The sequence below is a fragment of the Pongo abelii genome, chromosome 6 (genome assembly GCF_028885655.2).
Source record: "Pongo abelii isolate AG06213 chromosome 6, NHGRI_mPonAbe1-v2.0_pri, whole genome shotgun sequence".
NCBI lineage: Eukaryota > Metazoa > Chordata > Mammalia > Primates > Hominidae > Pongo > Pongo abelii.
The window spans coordinates 83638872-83660699 of NC_071991.2; the positions used below are offsets into that span (position 1 = coordinate 83638872).

A 21828-nucleotide genomic window follows, 5' to 3' on the forward strand; every position below is an offset into this window, starting at 1 on the left:
AATTCCACTTCTGAGTATATATCCAAAAAAATTGAAAGCAGAGTCACAAAGAGATCATTCTACACCTGTGTTCATAGCAGCAATATTCACAGCAGCCAAAAAGTGGAAACTACTGAGGCGCCCATCTATGGATCACCAGATAAACAAAATGTCATATATACATACAGTGGAATATTATTTAGCCTTAAAGAGGAAGGAAATTATGATACACACCACAACATGAATGAACCTTAAAGGACTTATGTTAACCGAGGCGAGCCAGTCACAAAAAGACAAATCCAGTGTGATTCCACATGTATGAGGTATGTAGAGTTGTCAGATTCATAGAAACAGAAAATAGAATGGTGGCTGTCAGGGACTGAGGGGAGGGGTACATGGGGAGACATGCGAGAGAAGAAGTTATATGCAGGCTCAGGTCACCTTTCCCTCTGTTGCTATAATCATAACCCTCACCTTAATTCAACATGTTCTTATTGGTTTAGTGTTAAACCTTTGTTATATGTGATACATTTTAAGCTGTGGCCTCCTCTAACACCCTTCATAGGAAACAGACAAACCACTATGGAGAGATTTCTGTGAAAACTTGAATAACAAATTTGAAAAGACTGAGGTTTACAGAGTATAAGGAGAAAAATAGATTATCTTTGCCTACAAGTTGGATATGTCCTGTTTTTAATTTTTAAATAAACTGATGATTGTACATTTTTGGTGCTAAAACTTTAAGGATGTGAATGTATCACTAGATATATCCCTATATCCAGAATTGTCTATTTAAAGTTTGTCATTCTGTGACTTATTTTATGATGTGACTTGGGTGTTTTTAGTATCTTTTGGAAATAATCATACTTTCTTGTAATGAGAAAATAAGGCCCAGGCCAGGTGCAGTGGCTCACACCTGTAATCGCAGCACTTTGGGAGGCCAAGGCGGAAGGATTGATGGCTCAAGGCCAGGAATTCAAGACCAGCCTAGGCGAGACGTAGCAAGACCCTGTCTCTACAGAAAGTTTAAGAAGTAGCCAGGCATGCTAACACACACCTGTAGTCCCAGCTACTCAGGAGTATTGTTTGAACGTAGGAATTACAGGTTGCAGTGAGCTATGATGGCACCACTGCTCTCCAGCCTGGGTGGCAGAGCGAGACCCTGCCTCTAAAAAGAAAAGAAAAAGAAAAGAAGGCCCCATGATCAACCTTTTCCCATTAGAAAAGCCTGAAGTCATTTTTTAGTTTGCTTGTTTGTCTTGATTTTAAATAAGAAGATTAGAGCTCTGGAACACCTAAGAGAAACAATGACAAGACTTCAAGGATTTCTTGTATTCAGAAAGGTCCAGAGTCTTTTTAGGGGCATTGCCAAGATAAAGCCCTACCTAAGATCTCTCAGAGCCAGACTTCATTCCACAATGGTGTCCTGTTGAAACATGCTTGCAAGTCACATGTTTTAAAAAGATTGAGTGAGGGTTCCTAGTGACTGTTTATCGTAGGTATGATTAAATGTTCAAACTTTTTATACCAGACTGTGCCGTATAACATAAAAAGGGAAACTTTTAAACCTGCATTTAACTGAAAGAGCCTTAATTGGTAGTATCTGTAGTTTCATTGCATTGCATCACTAGGGTTACTGTGAAATATTTGAGTCATATATGGGACAGAATAATTTAGATTAAAATCTTGAGGAGCTAATTTAAGAGTATGCCTCACAATACTATAAATTGAGATTTGTAGAGAGTCCTTTGAAATGTCTTTGATCAAAACACTTCTTGTGATTCTGTAGGAAAGGTGTTTTTTCTTACCTCATTTAATGTTGTAATTTGTTTATTTATATCATCCTCTGGAATTGGGACTATATCTTATGATTATTTGGGACCAGAGTTCCTGACATAGCTGAATGTATTTCACCTTTGAAATTAGGTATTGCAATAAAGGTTGGCTAAAGACTGAGAGGGGTTCCCCAGTCATGCTTATTACAGGTTCATAATGCCCAGCAACCTAATTCGTGGTTGAATTACTGAGGGTCATGAGATGTTTGGCAAGATTTTGTGTTTTAAGTCATTAACTCTGTTCGTTGGTTCAGAATTCCAATTGTGTCTAGATATTGGAGATTTAAAAGAAAAGCCATTTGCTAAACAAAAAAAAATTTAAGTAGCCTAATAAAATCTAAAGAATGGTCATTCTTTTGTAGAACCAACTTACATCTATAAGCATCATACACATGGAATCAACATTAGTGCAGTCATGTGTATTCATACTGCCTAACCCTTGCTTTGGTATGATATTAACAAGCCCTTTTAATCTACTCTACCTTTAAACAAAGGAGAACTAGACCTGTAGTATAAGTGCCAAAGTAACACAACTAAAACTGAATAATAATAATTATGGCATATCCCAGGGTGAAAAACCATGCAGCCATTAAAAATCTCATTGTATAAAAAAAGTCATATTGCAGAATTTTATTAGTGGCAAAACGTTGATAATGAATTGTTACATGTTTTTAAAAGAGCTACAAAATGATGTGTACAGAATAATAACCACTTTTACTTAAATATACTTATACATCCAAATATAATAAAATACGTAATTTTTAAAAGACAGACTAAAAAGACACAAAAAAAGTGATATTAACCGTGAAGTTTTCTCTGTTCTCCAAGTAGTGGAATTTTGTAGTGATTTTTCTTCTTCTCTGGATTCTTAAAACATTTTATTCATTTCTGCATTAAGCATGCATGTATATATCTTAGCAATTTTATAATTAAGAAAAACATAGTATGTGTTATAACACAAATAAAAGCGATGTACATGTTTTTAAATTTGTATACTGCTAATTGGCTGCTAAAGTTGTTTGAACACTGCAGCATGAACCAAACAGATTTATTCTTTATGCTGTTTTAAATGAGTGACACTTAACTGTATGGAGGCTAAAGATGATGAGCCAACATGACATTACTTTAGGTTAGTCATGCTTTTTTAAAATTCAGTGCTTACAAGTTGTGTGCATGTGTTTCCAATAAAGACTGATTTGCCAAAATGTTCCTTGAACATTTTGTGCTAGATTTTCACACTCCTGTTTATTCATTGCAACTTATTGGACCTGCAGTGTTTCTCAAGTCTTGAAGGGCTTTTCCTCCTCAATGCAGTCTTCTCCAGGGTTTTGGGAAGCTTAGAAGGTCACCCCTGCCAGTTCAGAATATTCACTCAGGGGGATCTCAAAAATGATTCTAGATCACTGCATACCCCCTCTAAGTGCTTTGTTCACACCGACCTTGTAGCAGTGGTCATGTTTTCTTTTAGTTGTTTGTGAATCAGTCTCCCCCAGAAATCAGGACACTTATCTTGGCAATAATCATCCTAATAATGCCTGTTTGTCAAATGCTTACCATATGCCAGAAACTGCACAAGCACTTGGCATACATTACTTCATTTAGCCCCCTCAACAGTAGGAAAAGTAATCGCTACTTTCTCCACTTTATAAAAGGAAAAACTAAGGCTTTGGTTTTGAACAAGCTAAAATATAAAGACAGAACTCCGAACTCTAAAGGAAGAACCAAAACCATAAACCAGTAACCAAATATACTGTTCTCGATGGAAGGATTCAGTGGTCCGGCCAATGATAAGTGTATCCTCACAGCCCCTTCCAGCTCTGAAATCCATGATGGTGCCCAGTCATTTTTCTAACCCTTGTAATTAACAAAACAGCTCCATCCTCCTTTGTATACACCATTCTTATGATGTTTGGGTCAGCGGAGTAGGTCACTCTTAATTTCCACACATTTCAGAGGATTATGACATCATGGCCAATGTCTTAGTTCCTACTTTCAGACACTTCCTGAGTATTAAATCTTGTATATATTTGTATCGGTCCTAAAATTAGAAAAAGATCTGATATTGGTTTATATCCTGAATGATCCCCTCCTCCATACTGGTTAATAATAACAGTAATAAGGGCTGCCATTTACTGAATATTAACTATGGTGCTAAGTGCTTTACAATGATCCTATGATAAAGTGGGCTTTGTTAGTGTCCCATTTTACAGACAGGGAAACTAAGGCTTAGAGAAGTTAAATGGCTTGCCTTATTTTACATATTCATTTGTTCATTGATTTGATAAAGGAATACATTGGAGATTTGAATCGAGATTTTCCAGACCCTAGTTTAAATCAAGACTCTGTTAATATTCTAAAAGAGTTGATTAAGACTGGGCATGGTGGCTCACACCTGTAATCCCAGCACTTTGGGAGGCTGAGGCAGGAGAATAGCTTGAGCCCAAGAGTTTGAGACCAGCCTGGGCAACATAGTGAAACTGCGTCTCTACAAAAACTGAAAACATTAGCCTAGCATGGTGGCGTGCACCTGTGGTCCCAGCTACTTGGGAGGCTGAGGCAGGAGGATCTCTTGAGCCAAGGAAGTCAAGGCTGCAGGGAGTCGTGATCACAGCACTGCACTCCAGCCTGGGCAACAGAGCAAGATCCTGTCTAAAAAAAACAAACAGTTAATCAGCACTCTCTTGCTAGTATGACTTTGGGCTAATTAGTAGCCTACACCTGTGTATCAGTTTCTTGACCTGTAAAATGGTGTAATGATATTATTTACCTAAATGTTGTGATGTGGATTAAATTATTTACTAAGTGGACAACGCTTAGAATAGTGCTTGATATATAGTGAGTGTTTGGTACTAGGTGCTATAAAATAATAATCACCATTAAGAACAATATTATTATTCACTGGATTTTAATTGTTGAAATGATGCATTAAACAATAGAGAAGCAAAAAGTGTCCCCTCACGACCCCCTCCTTCCTCTCCCCAGCATGAGCCACTGAAACCAGTTTGGCAGGTATCCTTCCAGAACGTTTCCTGTTCCATCAAAAACTATTTTAAAATTGTCCTTTCATTAATAAAATACAGGTTGACAGTGAAATTTTTTGCAGTGTTCTTGAAAGTGTGGGAGTGGAAAGGCAGGAAGGGAGACAATTCACTCATTCAGCCAATACCTATCAAATGCCTGCTGCATGCCAAGCAGCCACAAAATGCTAAGGATTCGGCGTCCAGCATAGCAAATGCTCAACTTCCGTTTTGAGTGTTTATTGATTTTCTTTTTTTAATTTTATTAGGATATGATGTTTCAGCTTCTCCGAGGTCTGGACTTTCTTCATTCACACCGAGTAGTGCATCGCGATCTAAAACCACAGAACATTCTGGTGACCAGCAGCGGACAAATAAAACTCGCTGACTTCGGCCTTGCCCGCATCTATAGTTTCCAGATGGCTCTAACCTCAGTGGTGAGTGAGAGAGTGCTGTCCTTTTATTAAACTTATTTTTCCTCTTTTGAATGACAGTCTGTCCCCCTTCCATGTCTCTAATGTTACTGCTGCCCATGGCTAGTTGGTGGATAGAATGTCTTTGCCCTTTTTTATATGGCAGTGGGTAGGCAGAAAGCATTCTGCTTACAGCTACAGTCACATCCAGCCTGGGCTTGTTGTGGATAGGATCCATTGCAGAAATAGCCTGTTGCATCTTAGCCACTGGACAGGAATCAGTTACAAGTTTCCAAATGCTTTCTGCCATAACTACTGTTTTCAGAGCTGTATGCACAATGCCTAGGGAACACACAGCTCAAGGTCAGGGAAGAAAGAGCACGAGCAACGTTGACCTGTCTGCAGCATTATGGTTTGAGAAACAGAGTGCCTACAAAGATGTGTTAACGCACCCATCTGAAGCTATGGTGCCAGCTGTAAAGAAGAAATCAAATTCACAGTGAACTTGGATGATGCATGAACGTAGAGCACCGCCATGCCAGGTGAAGGCTCATATAACCCTGAATAGAAAGAGCGAACCCCAATGGCCCTGTTTTGGCAAAAAATGACAGTTATGATACCCTGTTTCTTTTTGCCATTCAGATGCAAAACCATAATAGCTATTGACATTGGTTAGCTTCTATTTCTCCATATAGTTCATTATTTCTCAGATGGATTTTTGTGAAATTCTGCACCCCAAATACAAAAAGAGCAGCCTGGAAATAGGTATTAATACCCTTCTCTTTGAAAGACCTGTTTTGCATACAGTAAATTCATGCCTTACATACAGTAAATTAAATAAATGATATATAGCAAATTAAGTCTTAAGAAAAAGAATTTTAAAAAAGAAAATATCTTTGTATATTCAAAGAAATTAAAAAGAAAAAGAATCCATATTGTCCATCTTTAGCCTCAAAGTGGTTCTCACATCAGGGACAGCATGGCCCTGTTGTTAAGGAATGATTGGCAGCATCTTTGGTCATTCTGCACAGCAAAAAATTGTTTCCCTAAATTTCAGTAATACTACAGCTGATAAGTAGAAATTCAAGAGAGGAGTTGGAAATTCTCTGAGACAGATAACTTGCCTTAGGAAAAAATCCAATTTATAAAAGTGTTCCCCACCCCCTTCCCCCAATCAAAATGGGGGTGCTACCACCTAGACACGTAAGACCAGTTACTTTTCAAACATTATAGACTTTTCCTAGGGCATCAGAACTTTTGGTGCAGAGGATTCCTTGGAAAATGTTGCCATTGTTAGAAGATAAATCCTACTCATTTCCTCTTTGCCCAGCATACACCATTGCTTTAGAGGAGAAATGGCACAAGTTGATGTTTCAAAGATAGGCCTCAGCTTTGAGCAGGGTCAGGCAAGCCCTTGTATTCTTACATAATCACACCAGAAAGGGCTGAGTCTGTGTATTTCCCCAGTGGGAAGGGTGAGGTAGGCTTCGAGTTTCCCTAGGAAGTTGTTGCGCATGTTGTTTTGGGGCCCTGGGGAGAAGCTTGAATAGGCTTTGTGATCCAGAGAGTCATCAGGGGAGTAGATGGAAGGAACTTGTCTCCTTGGGTACATTAATTGAAGGAAGGATAAGCTGTAACTGAGATGGACGCTTTTATTTTAATCCCCCCAAATGGGCACTAATAACCATAAATAAAAACAGGAAACCCAGTTGGTTTATGTTTGATTTTTTTTTCTTTTTTTTTTTTTTTTTTTTGCTTATTAAATTTGAGCTTGTGTGTAACATCAATTAACATTCCATTCTTGCTGAAAGTTGATATGTTCAAACAGGAAAATGTAGACAAATTATTTCATAGAGGAAAAGGAGAAAGGCAGTCATAAATACACAGTTTTTCAGTATCTAGTTTATACTGCATGCTTTTTATTTCCTATAGTGACATAAGTAAAACATGCTAGCAGCTGAGAAGGACACTAAAACAAATTCAGACTTTATTTGAAAGAGTGACAGTTGGAATTTAATGGCAATAATAAAGGGTACTGCATTTTAAAATTACCTCACTCTTTTGTATTTTTCTGTTTAAAGGAAATACTCATTTAATATAGTACTGCGTCGATTTATATACACATGGCGACATATAAAAACTTGGAATCATAGTTTTTTAGACTGAACTGGTATGTATTTTTAGTGTCTCTTGAAGAGAAAAAGACTACACTCCTCTTCCTGGAAATACACATTTTTTAGTGGGTTATGTCATACAGGAACTGAGAATCAACTTAATTTGTGGAATGTTAAAGGAATTACAAGTTAACTGATTCGAAACTGACATCTTAAAACTATGAGAAATGCTAGTATTTTAACTTATCTTGCAAAGCGTGACTCCAGGGGTACCCTTTCTAGTATCTCTTTCAGAAATTAATTTCTTTTTCCTCTCTGTTTCCAGAGTAATATTTTGGGTTTTTTTGTTTGTTTTTGTTTTTGAGACAGAGTTTCACTCTGTTGCCCAGGCTGGAGTGCAGTGGCCCTATCTCGGCTCACTGCAACCTCTGCCCGCCGGGTTCAAGCGATTCTCGTGTCTCAGCCTCCCAAGTAGCTGGGATTACAGGCCACCCCAGGCTAATTTTTGTATTTTTAGTAGAGGCAGGGTTTTGCCATGTTGGCCAGGCTGGTTTCGAACTCCTGACTTCAAGTAATCCATCCGCCTCAGCCTCCCGAAGTGCTGGGATTACAGGCATGAGCCACCATGCCCGGCCTATAATACTGTTTTCTGTCTTGTTTTTAGTTATTTGGGAATTTTATTTTTCAGGCCATAAGTTCCTCGAAGGCAGATGCTCATCTTATTCAGCCCTAACACACAGTGCCTTGTTTATTTTGATAGGCACTCGAAATCTTTTTCAGTGAATAAATCGACAAATGCTGACTTGCAGATATAAGCAGTTGAGTCATAACAAGAATAGAGAAGGAGCTATGTTATACATTTAATGGTCTCATTTGATGTGTGTCAATATTCCTCATAGTTACCTGGTAATATTAAGCTGAAGGACTTACTCCATATACCTTAAAATGGCTGAGTCCATTTTGCACCCTAGTCCTGATTGATTTATTGGCAGCACATATCTGTGTTCAAAATCGTGAAAGCTATTAATACATGCTGTAGCTGAATCTCAAGTTAGGGGTGAAAAGTTGACGCAAACCCAAGTTCACAGTCTGTGTGTTGTTTTTATCATAATCCTTTCTACTGCCTCATGAACAAATTACGTGTATGAATTGAACTTCCTGTCCTGAACAGAAAGCTGTAGAGATAGAGGAATGTAGCATTATTGTAATTCTACTTATTTGAAGACTTTCTTTAGCCCCTTGTGTTTTGTTATTAAAGCAAGTTTTAGAAGAGGAGTCGTATTCTTCTAAGATAATTAACATCCTCTAAATGAAAGAATGGGTGAATTACTAGACAACTTTTACTATCTATGTTAATATATATATATTTACATAATAAATGATATTTCTATTTGAACAATTATAAAAGCTTGTATTATTAGCTTCTTTCTGAAAACTTCAAAATGTTCTTACATATAGAACTTTGAGGGAGCAGTTAACAATATTTATTTTCATTTTAAGTTCATGTTCACCTGACAGATCCTGAAGTACTACTTCTCCTTAATTTCTGAGCCAGTATGCTCTATGCCAGTATTCAAGACAAGGCATCTTTGGATTAATTGAGAAATTAGTTTTTCTAGACAGGTAAGCTTTCCAGGCATCTTAAGGTATAACCCTTATATTGTGATCTTTATTATTTAATTTTTCTAGTGAAAACAAGTTTCTTGTTAAGAAACACGAGTTTCATAAGTAGAATATACTTCATATGTTGACCTTTGGTAGAAATTAATTTAGGACAGTAGCCTGGACCATAGTTGTAGGTGGTATGCAACATTGAGCCAAATGACTTATCTTGTCCTCATCTGATAAATTGAGGACTAATCAAAGAGTTAAATGTCCTTTGCCTAACTGTGCCAGGCTGCCTCCAACATGACATTCAGGTGTCTTTATGGGGTATTGGGTTCTTGCTGCTCAATATAGTGTCTTGTATGCACATGTACCCATACAGAGTATTATACCTTTTTCTTTAAAGGTGGTAGAATTAAGATGTGGATGGTAACAGTGTTTGCCTTGGTCCTAGGCAAGAGAGGCCCCTGACCTGGATCTCACGCTTTAGAGAAGCCTACACTGGCCCTACTCCAGCCTTGTCTCCCTTCATGGAGCACACAACTCAGGGTGCCAAGGAAGCATGTCCCTTGAGACCTCCACCCCCACTCCATACCGCACACAGGACATTGCAGTTCCCTGACTAAATGGGAATGGCATGGGCTCATCCTTCCTCCTAATAGGGATTTTGCCACTTGTGTGTTCACTCCTAAGCCTAGGGGCAGCTGTTTGCAGCATATGGGCAGAGCTTGGACTTGCAGACTGGAGTGTCCATAAGCATGTGTATGAGGCCCCTTGTGGTTCAAAGAAGGAGTTGGAAATGTGAAGAGAAGTGGGGCCTGTTATACTTAACACCTGGCATGGGTTATTTTTATCAGAAAAGTTTCTCTGAAACCATGAAAAATTAACTTCTCTGACCTCTATTGAACTATTACATTTGTTCTCATTGGAAAACCAACAAGAACAGGTTACAGGGAAGTTCTTTCCGTTGTACATAGCTGATAGGTAAAAATCATGACGTGAAGTTATGTAATGTCTGTGGCAAAAGTGTTTCAAGAATATACACATATTCGGTACAATGACTGTTGTGACTAGCTGAAATTATATGTAGAGTCACTCTGAAGTCAACATTTCTAAGTCCTTCTCATGTGAAATGTAGTGCATGGTGCAACTTATTTTTGTGAAGATAAGGGAAATAGAGACCAGCCGCTCAGCCAGCAATTTCAGTCCTACCTCACTGTGCACCCGGGTCTCACATGTCTTAGAGCAGAGCCAGGAACATCACCAGCAGCCCTGGTGAGGGCTCTGACAGTCATGAAGCACTGTGACCAGCAAGCTCAGGAAGGGAGCAGTCTTGTCTTCCCATTTATGATGCAAAATCTTTAATTTTTTTTCTAAACCTAATCATACAGCTTGGAGGGTGATATTGTTGCCATTGGATTTGGTGTTCTTGGAACTCTTTATCAACCATTTCATGTTGAAAAGTGGGGAAACTGCCATTCAAACAGACAGTGTGACCAGCTTAAGTCTGAATTTACCAAATAGATTGTAAATGGCTTGGAGAATTCTAATGTTTATATTCTGGCTCTGGCCCACTATCCTCACTCCTCTTTTCTCCATACCAAAAATTCAGTACCCGAGAGGGTATCAAACTGTGTTCTGTGGAACTCTCAGATTCTACAAAGGGTATTTAGAGGTTCCACAAATGTTTAGGAGTCCATTTTTTAAAAATATATTTTAAGTCTTGTTAAAATAATAAAACCAAAAACAGACAACTAGCTCATGCCACATTTTGACACAGTGAGAAACACTGGGTCATGAACTGGTGCCTCCTGGTTTTCTTTTTTTATGTAGACCTCAATAAAACTTTTGCCACGTTGTGTACCTGAATGTCTTATAAAAGTATCATTGCTTAGGAAAAATGAAGCATTCTCCTGATTCAGTCTTATCTGTGTCCTCTCCCTTAAAATCACCCAAGTCCATAATTGCAACAGCACATTCATTCTGCTGCTCTCACTGTACGTGGGAATACTGTAAGGACCACCCAAGGCGATGCCAGTATTGATGTTTTTATACCACAGGTGATTGCCAACACCCAGGCAGTTAGAGCCAGCCACTCCCCAGGACAGCTATCATAAAGCCATCCATGGGTAGAGAGAAGTGTACCCTAAAATGAGGTCATTCTTTTTGGTACCGCAGTATCTTCACCTCCTGAGATGAAGTCCAAAATTGACCTGCCTTCAATCAATTTCTTCTTTGCACTGAACAGTCTTAGAGTGGCCTGTCATTGTATTTTGGGGGCCTTTATACAATCATTTAATGCTATTCGTAAAGTTAGCATTTTTCCTTCAAATGCCTGTGCCAAACACACCCGTACAGTTTAGAGAAAAATTCCTCTTTGTACCATAATGGAAGAGTGGGAGTATGTCCCCATCTTTTTGGTGACTTAATAAAATTCTCACTAAGTGAATTATATTCTTTCTCCAAGAATCTTTTTTTTCCATATTACCTTCACTAATAAAAGATATACATGTTCTGAAAACACCCTTTATTCCATAGAAATTACAAAAAGACAACAAGTAAATGTTAAACATGAGAAGACTTTTATTCGACAGCTGTACAAAGTACAAAACTTAATTTTGGAAATTTTTTTTAAATCTGTAACTGATAAGATTCCCAATTTTTCTTTATTTGAGATCATTAACTTATTTAATACCACAACTATTACAAAAATTGCCAGGGAAAGCATCAGGAAGAATAGCTAATGAATACTGGACTTGATAACCAGGTGATGGGATGATCTGTGTAGCTGACCACCATGGCACACTTTTACCTTTGTAACAAACCTGTACATCCTGCACATGTACCCTGGAACTTAAAGTTGAAGAAAAAAAAATTACTTACATCCCCTTCTTATGCCTCTGATGATATTCCTTCCTTACTCTGACCTCAGTGTTGATAGCATTTAGTAACACTAACGGAACCTCGTGGATTCAGAAACTTATTGATAAGCCTAGGGGAGAAAATCAATGAAATGGAGTTGTGGCTTTCAGTCAACAAATAATTACTGATCACTTTCTATGTGCAGACACTGTCAGTGAAGCTGAGAGATGATGGTGAATGAAAATGGACAAGGTCGGAGAGCTTACAAGCAAGATGGAGAGATAGATCTGAATCAGATAGTCACACAAAGAAATGTCTAGTTAGAAACAGAGATAAATGCAATAAAGGAAAGGGATATGGTTTTATGAGGCCATATGATAAGGCTCAAGAACCTGCCTAGGCTAAGGGCCAGGGAAGCCCTCCCTCCTTACCCAGGTCAAAATGTGGGATGCTTAAAGAGGTCACCAGCATCCTCCTCTTGAACGCGCCTGGATGTGGGCCCTGTGAATGTGCGCGTCATGCAATTCGTGCTTGGGGTGTGTGTGTGTGTTTGGAATAACTCATTCCACGGCACCCAGTTGGCACCACCAAGTGACAAAGTGAAGCAGGACCAGAGATCGGAGAACAATGTCATCTTTTACAGGAGAAAATAAATTGTTTATGCTTGTTTCCTCTTCGTGCGTGTTGTATTTACTATGGAGACCTGGCAGGGTTTGTGCCTCGGCTTGGGCAGCCGAGTAACTCCCACAGAAGCCTCCAAAAGCTGCCAGTGCATACTGAATAAATCAAACCAAGAACATTACATGAGTATAATGGAAAAAACCCAAAGCCCCGTCGCCTCGGCACCTCAGCGAAAGTGCAGGACACACCTCTGAAGCAGGAAGGGCTCCTGTGACTCCTTCCCCGCTCAACATCTTGCCATGACACAACCAGGTCTGTTTTGTTAAAACATCCAGTTGCCAGTACATATTTCATAGCTAACAATGGAGTGTTTGTGCTGGTTTCGTTTTCACTTTCACCAGTGAGGGAAGTGGAACACAATGGGGGCAGTGCACAGAGCTGGGAACAGGACACGTTTTCTTTAGGATTCCCAGGGCTGGGTACATGGAAAATGCCAGAGCCAAAACAAACATGAAAACCCATCCAGATTCTCCACTGCGCGTTCTCAGTGGTAATAAAACACGTTTGAGTTACCATCTGATAGGTTAGCTCTGCCTCCACGGTGAAGGCAAATATCGATGACCACTGTGAGAATTTCTGCCATGTAGAAAGAGAATGTATTCCATACTGCACAGAAAGCTGCTGTTGGTGCGTGCGCATGCATGTGGCTATCTAATTGCACCAAGTGGATTTGCGAAGTGAATCAAATGACTGATTCCCTTGTTTATAAAAGATAGTTATTCATTTGACTCACCTAATTCTAGCTCCTTCGTAAGTGGTCACTGTTGCGAATTAGTTCTGGACAAAAACAGCCCAACTGCAATGCTACTGCCTGGAGGATGTTTTACTCGGAGAAAGAGCCAGAAGTTCCTTGCTTTTTTCCTACATTTGTTCAGCCAGCATCTACCAGGGTATGATACAGAGAGAGTCTGGTTGTCTTTCTTTCTTTCTTTCTTTTCTTTCTTCCTTTCCTTTCTTTCTTTTCTTTTCTTTCTTTTCTTTCTTTCTTTCTTTTTGTTTCTTTCTTCTTTCCTTTCCCTTCCTTCCTTCCCTCCCTCCCTCCCTTCCTTCCTTTTTCCTTTCCTTTCCCCTTCTCCTTCCCCTTTTGCTTTACTTTCCCCTTTCCTTTCCTTGACCAGGTCTTGCTGTGTTGTCCAGGCTAGAGTGCAATGGCACAGTTGTAGCTTACTGCAGCCTCCAACTCTTGGGCTCAAGTCATCCTCCTGCCTCAGCCTCCCAAGTAGTAGGACTACAAGTTCACACCACCATGCCCAGCTACGTTCTTTTTTTTTTTTAGAGATGGGGGTCTCATTATGTTGCCCAGGCTGATCTCAAACTCCTCAAGCAATCCTCTTGTCTCAGCCTCCCAAAGTGCTGAGATTACAGACATGAGCTACCATGCCTGGGCCTGTTTTTCATATGGACACCCTATATGATGCCATTCAAAATCTCAAAAGCCTGAGGCCAAATTGGATACAAAGACTAAGCATTGTCTTAAGATTAATGAGACCATATGCTTCAGAAAGCTTTTGCAAGTAAAGGGCTTCTCAGGGATCCAGAAGATGAAAAAACATTTTGCCTCCTACATTTAACATTTTTGGGAATATGCCTCTGTGCTAGTTTAGGGGCTTATCTGAAGAGTTCTATTTAATGAGATAATTCCATCTCCCCTAAATTTGCTTAACTCAACGCAAGTGTTATATTCATACTCAAAGGAGTATGAGACATGGTCCTTGGAATTGAATATAAAGCAACATTTCAATAACTTGGATTTTTGTGTCCTCTTTAATTCTTTGGACATGTGAGCTGCTTGTATTTTAGAGCTGTCACTGCTTCCTTGTAAGGAAAGGAGAGGTGACAATATCTTTATTTTGCTTAGGCTTTGATAATATCATAGTGTAAGTTTCTGAGTCAAGATAATATTTCTCAAATTCTATAACATTGGCCATATCCATTTTTATTCACTCAGTCCAAATAATATATTATGTATTTTAGCATTTCCCACGGTGCCTTCTTTGCATGAGGTGGGCACTTGAGTACATGGTGAATGAATGAATGAATCCTTACGATTCTCCAGTGCCTAGAGAATGAATTGAAACTCTACAGCATGGCATACACAGTTTTTTGCAGTTCATCTCCAACCTACCTTTCTGTCCTTCCAGCACTTCTACCCAAAGTGGTAAGCACATAGCATAAGCACATATTCTTTATCAGTTTTTCACTATTCTTTGAACTTAATTGCTTTCACAACTCCCTGCTTTTACAAATGAATCAATGAATTGATTTTCTACTCTGCATTCTCCATGTTGCTGCTTGTGTCATTGCATCATCAATTATAAGCATCCAAAAAAAATTTTTTTAATTTGTTTTAGACACAACTTTCAGCTAATCTTCCCAATTGCCTGCGTCACTCCTTGATAATAACTTGAGCTCTGAGGGAGTAACATTTACACTTTGAATGTGTGTCTGGGCAGCCATTCATAACCTTCAGATAATTATTGTGCTTCATCCCTCTTTATTCGAGATCACAAACCTTGCCAGATCTCCTGACTTGTGCACTTAGATGTTCTGTATGTTATGCTTTTATTTTAAAACTAAGATCCCTTGGGATCTTTGAAGAAACCATAGTGTCCCAAGAAGGGATTGAAAATGTCTGCATTGTAGTTTCCCTTAGTCATTTTATCTAGTCCATTTGGGTCCTTGAGAAGATTACATTTATGTTCCTGTTATCTGTATAGGTCTCTCCAAAAGTTGAGCTCAGACTTTTATATGATTACTTTGTAGTGCCGGATTTTCTGATGCATTTATTGACTTTATTGCTAATCTTCCCAATGCATTTCTAAATGATAGTCTTTGGCTGCTGAACCATTCCTCTTATTGCTCCTGCTTTCTGCTTTCCTCCTTTGTAGGAATTGAAACCCAGGGTGAGTGACATTGTTGCACCCAGCATCTATCTACAAGGATACTGATGATTTTTAAATCCTTCATAAATCTGAATGTTGAACTTTACTGTTGGCTGTGGAGGAATAATGTACCTTCAAATCTCAGGGAAACATCCCAAAGAGAAAAGGGGAAAGCGTAGGAGAATTTACTTTAGCGCTGCTCATATATTTATTTTGAAGGCTGGCAGAATCTAAAAATGGGGCTGTAAATTTAACAGTTCAACCATAAAAACCCCAAAATAAGGGAGAAAAAGCTCTACTACTTCAGGTTTGGATACTGATATTAAGTTACAAGATTTATTTTCCTCTTCTGTCTTAAATTCTTTTTAAAAAATTTCTAGCGCTCTCCTTCCCTTTCTTTTTTCCCATTTCTATTTTTAATAATTACTTTTTTAAATGTTACCAATGCTTTGAAATGTATGGAAGTGTTTTATAAATACATGGCTGGCATATTTCAGTTGATAGATTTCATGGTGACGTTAAATACTCTCTGCACCTTATGTAACGCTGGATGATTTCAGTGAGGTAGGGACTGCACATGGTATCAGTTCTTGTGGGAAAATATGCTTCAGTGGCTTACTGGCACTGGTTTTGGAATGTGGCATTTAAAAGTACCTTTTTACAGTGGGAAAGAATTCTGTCAAGAATAAACAGTCTGACCTTGTTAAATGGGCCAAAGTCTCTCTGTAACCTAGTTCCAGAAAACTAGCTTTTACTAGTTTAGAAAAAGCAGATTAGAAAAAGAAAAAAAAACTGTAGAACTTTTATAAAGTAAAGCATTTAAAAGTTACTATCAAGAATGTGAAATAAATTCCTAAAATGATGGTCTTCACATATATTCATGAGAATGTCCTTACCTGTCTATAAAATCCCATTTTTGCAGAATGGATGAAAGATCAAGACTACAGTTAGTCAGAAAAGGAGATTTTCTTTTTCCTGGAAAGACAAGACTGGCATGTAGAAGGGAGCTGTGGGAACAGCGATACAACATGGACCACTGTGGGAAACAAGCCCGCTTGGGGAGGTGAAGGAGTAAAAATTCCCAGTGACTCCCCATTGCCCACACACTCAAGTCTGTATACTCTGAGCTCCGGAATGCAGCAGTCAACTGTTCCTAACCTTTCTCTCCATTCTTGCTTTCCCACCCACACCAAACCCATCTCCACACACCCTATGATCTTGCCATCCAGACCTTTTTGCTCCTTCTTGAAAAATCATGCCATTAGATTTTATGCTTCCATGTCATTAAACATTCTCTCTGCTTAGATTGCCTTTCCCATTCCCAGCCTAACAATCTACTCATTCTTCAAGACTCAGATGCCACCTCTGAAGTCTGCCCAACTCCCCAGGATAAAGTTAAGTACCTACCCTCCCATGCACTTTTGATTTGCCTGTAATATAGTAGTTCTTATATGGTAGTATCCACATTTGTTTGACTTCTGTCTTCTATTTTTAAAAGATTAACATTGCAAAATAGCCATTTCAGCACTTTAGGTAACAACACACAGGCACATGGTAGCTGCTCAGTGAGTGTTTATAGAGTATATGTGGGTGGTAAAATAGAAGGTTTCTGAGTAGAGAAGGTAGAGGAGGACTGAGGTTGGGAAGAGATGCTGTTCTTTAAATATTGACTTCCCTGAAAGGTGCCATTGTGGCTTGTATCTGCATCCATCTTGAAATTTAAACACCAAGAATTAAACTTATTTTGTTAGTCACTTTCATTGCTAAAATCTTGTGTTTATATTTAGAAGATATTCTGGAAAACCAAAGTTACTGCATTTTACACAAATGCATGACTAGTCAGCTGGTTGGATGTTGTCAAGAGTGCACAAGATCTCAGTGATACTAGTTCTTTTTTTTTTTTTTTTTTTTACTTTTTTTAAATTTTGAGGACTTAAAACAAATTGACTTGGTATTTAAAGTTATATTTCTTCAGCTTTCAATACAGAGAAAAAGAGTAAATGGAAGCTTAATCAGTGATACTCGTTCTAATCATAACCACTTTTAATATTAAATGACCAATTTATCAATATTAATTTAAGTCAGGGAACATTTTTAATGGAGTTGTAATAGAAACCAAATCTTGGGTTCAAAAAACCAATATAGCTTTAATAAAACTGCATAAATGTTTTAAAAAATCAAATATGTAAAATCAAGTAATTTGTGTATGAGCTTTGGCAAAGTTTTTCAAAAGCTGCCTGTGCATTTAAAATATGATTTACTAGATTAAGATGCATTTTAAAAGACTTTACACGTTTATGTATATTATGTAAAACTACTTACACTGTCTGGCCACTGTAGTTTTTACTTGATATACATTCAAAAATATTGTATTAGGAAAAGCCACAGATTGTCCATTGTGAATTGTAAAATGTTCATGTCAACCAGGCGCAGTGGCTCACACTGTAATCCTAGCACTTTGGGAGGCTGAAGCAGGCAGATCATGAGGTCAGGAGTTCCAGAGCAGCCTGGCCAATATGGTGAAACCCCGTCTCTACTGAAAAAATACAAAAATTAGCCAGGCGTGGTCACGCATTCCTGTAGTCCCAGCTACAGGCTGGGGCAGGGAGGCTGAGGCAGGAGAATCGCTTGAACCCAGGAGGCGGAGGTTGCAGTGAGCCAAGATCACACCGCTGCACTCCAGCCTGGGCTACAGAGTGAGACTCTGTCTCAAATAAATAAATAAATAGGATTAATGTCTAGAGAAAAGAGAAACTCACATGTTCTTATACCCAAACTGTCCACTGTCATACATTTTACTGGCAAGTAGATGTTAAAAATGTAGCACAATATTTAAGATTTTGACAAGATTGAATAGTCCATTTAAAGTAAGAAAAGCTTTCAAGAGTGACCTCAGCAATTTTACACAAATTGAAATAAAATCTTGTCTTTATATTTTCTTTGTATTTATTGTTCTATCTTTATTTCTATAAGGACTTCTTGGTTTTAGGATGCGGGGCTGAAAAACTGCATTTAAAGGTCATGTTGCTGCTACTATATGCACAGTACAATTTGTATTTTCCATCAGCTTCTTTATCATTTGTAATTTTTGTACTCCTGTTTTTAAAGGCATCAAATTTTTTCAATAGTTGATTATAGTTCTCAAGTATTGTTAGTCCCATAATATTTTAGAAAAATAAGATATTCATCAATTGCTTTATTTTTAATTCACATGCATTTACTCGGTAATTTTGTTTTTAGAAATTTGGTCTCAGGAGACAATTTTTTAGACAGAAATGGCCCCATTTATAAGATAGAGTTAACCAAATCCAGTGACATTTTTTGCAGGTTCTTCCACATTCCCTTTGTAGCATTTGTATATGCGAGTCCCCACTCCCTTAAACTCTCACGGTTCTTTTTTGAGATGGAGTCTTGCTCTTTTGCCCAGGCCGGACTGCAGTGGTGCTATCTTGGCTCACTGAAAGCTCTGCCTCCCAGGTTCACGCCATTCTCCTGCGTCAGCCTCCCCAGTAGCTGGGACTACAGGCGCCCGCCACCACACCCAGCTAATTTTTTGTATTTTTAGTAGAGACGGGGTTTCACCATCTTAGCCAAGATGGTCTCGATCTCCTGACCTCGTGATCTGCCCTCCTCGGCCTCCCAAAGTGTCACAGTTCTTTCTTCAGTTTTTTTATCTGCATTCTTTGTTCATTGCTAAAATTATTTTAAAATTTGAACATTCCACCAGTGTGGTGGTTAACTCATGTAATTCCACCACTTTGAGAGGCTGAGGCGGGCGGATTGCTTGCACCCAGGAGTTTGAGACCAACCTGGGCAACATGATAAAACCTTGTCTCTACAAAAAATAAAAAAATTAGCCAGGCATGGTGGCATGTGCCTGTAGTCCCAGCTACTTGGGAGGCTGAGGTGGGAAGATTGCTTGAGCCCAGGAGGTAGAGGTTGCAGTGAGCTGAGAGATCACGCCACTGCACTCCAGCCTGGGTGACAGATAGACACTCTATCTTAAAAAAAAAAAAAAAAAAATTGAACATTCCAGGTAGGTAAAAAAATGAAAAGGGAAAATCCTCAATGATCCTTCCTTCCAGAAAAAAAGCCACTATTAACAGTTTGTTAAATGAACTTTTATACTTTTTCTACTTGTATACAACCCTCAGTATGGGTGTGCATGAGGGTGGATGTGCCTATAATAGTATACATACAGGTTTTCTGTTTGTTTGGGATTTCTTATTTACTTGTTTCCATTTATCCTAGGCATTTTGTCCATATCTAACATATATTAGCCTGTTATTCTTTTCCTTACTTTCACTGTGTAAATTTACATAATATTTTTACCCAGTCTCCCAGGATGAACACTTGGGTGGTTTCTCATTTTTTGGCTACAGTGAACATCTTTGGGCTTATGTTTTTTCACTGAAATACTAATTTTTTTTAGGATAATTATTTAAGAAATGGTACTACCAGGACAAAGGACAAAGAATGCACATTCAAAAATTTGATAATGCCAAATTGTTCTCCAAAAGGGTTTCAGCTCCCACTCCTGCACTCCTTAACTGAATGTGAGAGAGCTCACTGCTTTGTCTCCTCTGAGTGCCTCTGGCCATTGCCTTTGCTGGCGCTTTCTGCTCTTCCTGTCCTCTAATAAAGCATCCAGCATGTTCTGATTTCAGCCCTTTCTGTGTCTGACTCAGGTCCATGGCTGTAACTTTCATCTCCGTGCAGAAGTGTCCAAGTCATCCGTCTGCCCAGGTCTCCTCTGAGTATCAGCCCTCATCTGTACTTTTCCCCACCTCTCCATCTGGTGTTCCACGGCAATAGAAACAGATCATAACAAAAAGATCACTCATCAGCTTCTCCTTTCCTAGGCAATTCTGCTTTGGTCTCCTTTGTTTAACTTCATTACTGGTAATCACCAAAGCTAGAATCTTCAGATTTTCTTCTGGACCCATTTATAGCATCATATATTTAGTTACAAGTACAAAATATCCAATCAAAGTGTCTTGAATAATAATAATGTTTAAATCTGATATAAGAAGTCTGGAGATAGATAATTCTGCAATTGGTGCTGTTGCTTGATGGTCTCATCTTGGTTCCGATAACCAAATATTGGGAAAATTCCATTCCTTCTTCTTTGGTTAGTTGATTGTGTCATCCCTCAGGGCCTCAAGATGGCTGCCACAACTTCAAAAGCATTATATCACATACAACAGTATTCTAAGCAGTAGTTAAGGAAGCAGGGGCCAAAAAGGGTTTTATTGTCTCTTTAATCGGGGAAGACAATCTTTTCCAAAAGCTCTTTTCAAACTTCCACTTTAGGTTTCATCACTCATAATTGAATCCCATAGCTACCCATCGACCAATCAGTCTGTAGATAAGCATATTGCTACCCAAAAGAAAATCAGGTTATGCTAGCTAGGAAAGCAGGGGATGACTGTTGGGTGAACAACGAATGTACAGGCCCTTCATTAATCTAGAGATACACCCCCACCAAGGCAGCAGTGCCGCTGTATAGGTAGGAACATCTGCTGTTGGTTTCCTTCAGAGGCACACTGATATATTCACCAATCCCTAATAAAATGTTTTATAAAGCACAGTGCTTTTTTCCTTACGTGCTCCACGTATTTTGAAAGCAGAAAGCTTTAGAGTTTCATGGAAATGTTGATTAGACTAAGAATGATTGCTCACCACACCCACCGGGACTATGATTCCTTAGATTCCTTAATAATAACAATCAGTAAACACTTTTTGAGTATGAGCCATCTACCAGCAATCAGCAGGTAACGTTCTTCTCACGCAAATTCAGGAAGCTAAGGATTGCTTTTAAAAACAGTGAGGCAGTAAGAAAAATTATGTTAAACTAAGAACTTTTAAAAAGATGTGAATTTCATTAATATTATTTATGTAATTTATATTACTTAAATAGTATGTTTGTTCATTATTAATATATTCATATAATTAAAAGTAATGTTCAGTATTTGGATGCATAAATAAAATACATATATGTATATATGTGTATGTTCTTTTAGTTACATATATGTATATGTAAATCTGAAGTTGCCTCTACAACTCTTACCTAGTCGGATAAACCCTGGTGAATCTAGGAGACAAACATTGTTAGATCTAGGAGAGTCAGGGAAGGCTTCTCAGGGGAGCTAGTTTTTGAGGCAGGCTTACAAGTGAGGAGGAGTTTGCCTGGCAAAGCACAGGGAAAGGTGTGTTCTAGGTATGGGGTTGAGAAACATCAGCTCATGTTTACACACACAACGGCAAAGCAGCAAGAAGTATGTGGGTTGTTGAGCAGGATGCTTTAAAACCTTTTTTACCCTAAAGAAAACAGTCTACTACAATGTGATGAATGGATTGGTAGGGAGGATTTGGTGTGAATTAAGAAATTGATGGCAGGGAAACCAGCGTGGAGGCTGTTTTAAGAAAGATATGTGACG

The 21828-nt window shown here is 38.6% G+C and overlaps 1 protein-coding gene across 6 annotated transcripts in view; it reads left to right on the plus strand.

Annotated features, from left to right (window-relative positions):
- The window catches only part of CDK6 (cyclin dependent kinase 6), a 236180-nt gene that overhangs the window by 107355 nt on the left and 106997 nt on the right, over nucleotides 1–21828 (plus strand). For all 6 annotated transcript variants that reach the window (XR_008527105.2, XM_002818213.4, XM_063726082.1 and 3 more), the window contains one exon: nucleotides 5101–5268. Coding sequence is in view for 5 of the 6 variants with exons in the window: in XM_002818213.4 (XP_002818259.1) it covers nucleotides 5101–5268 (168 nt within the window). In the remaining variant the exon portion in view is untranslated. The remainder of the gene's footprint in view (nucleotides 1–5100; nucleotides 5269–21828) is intronic.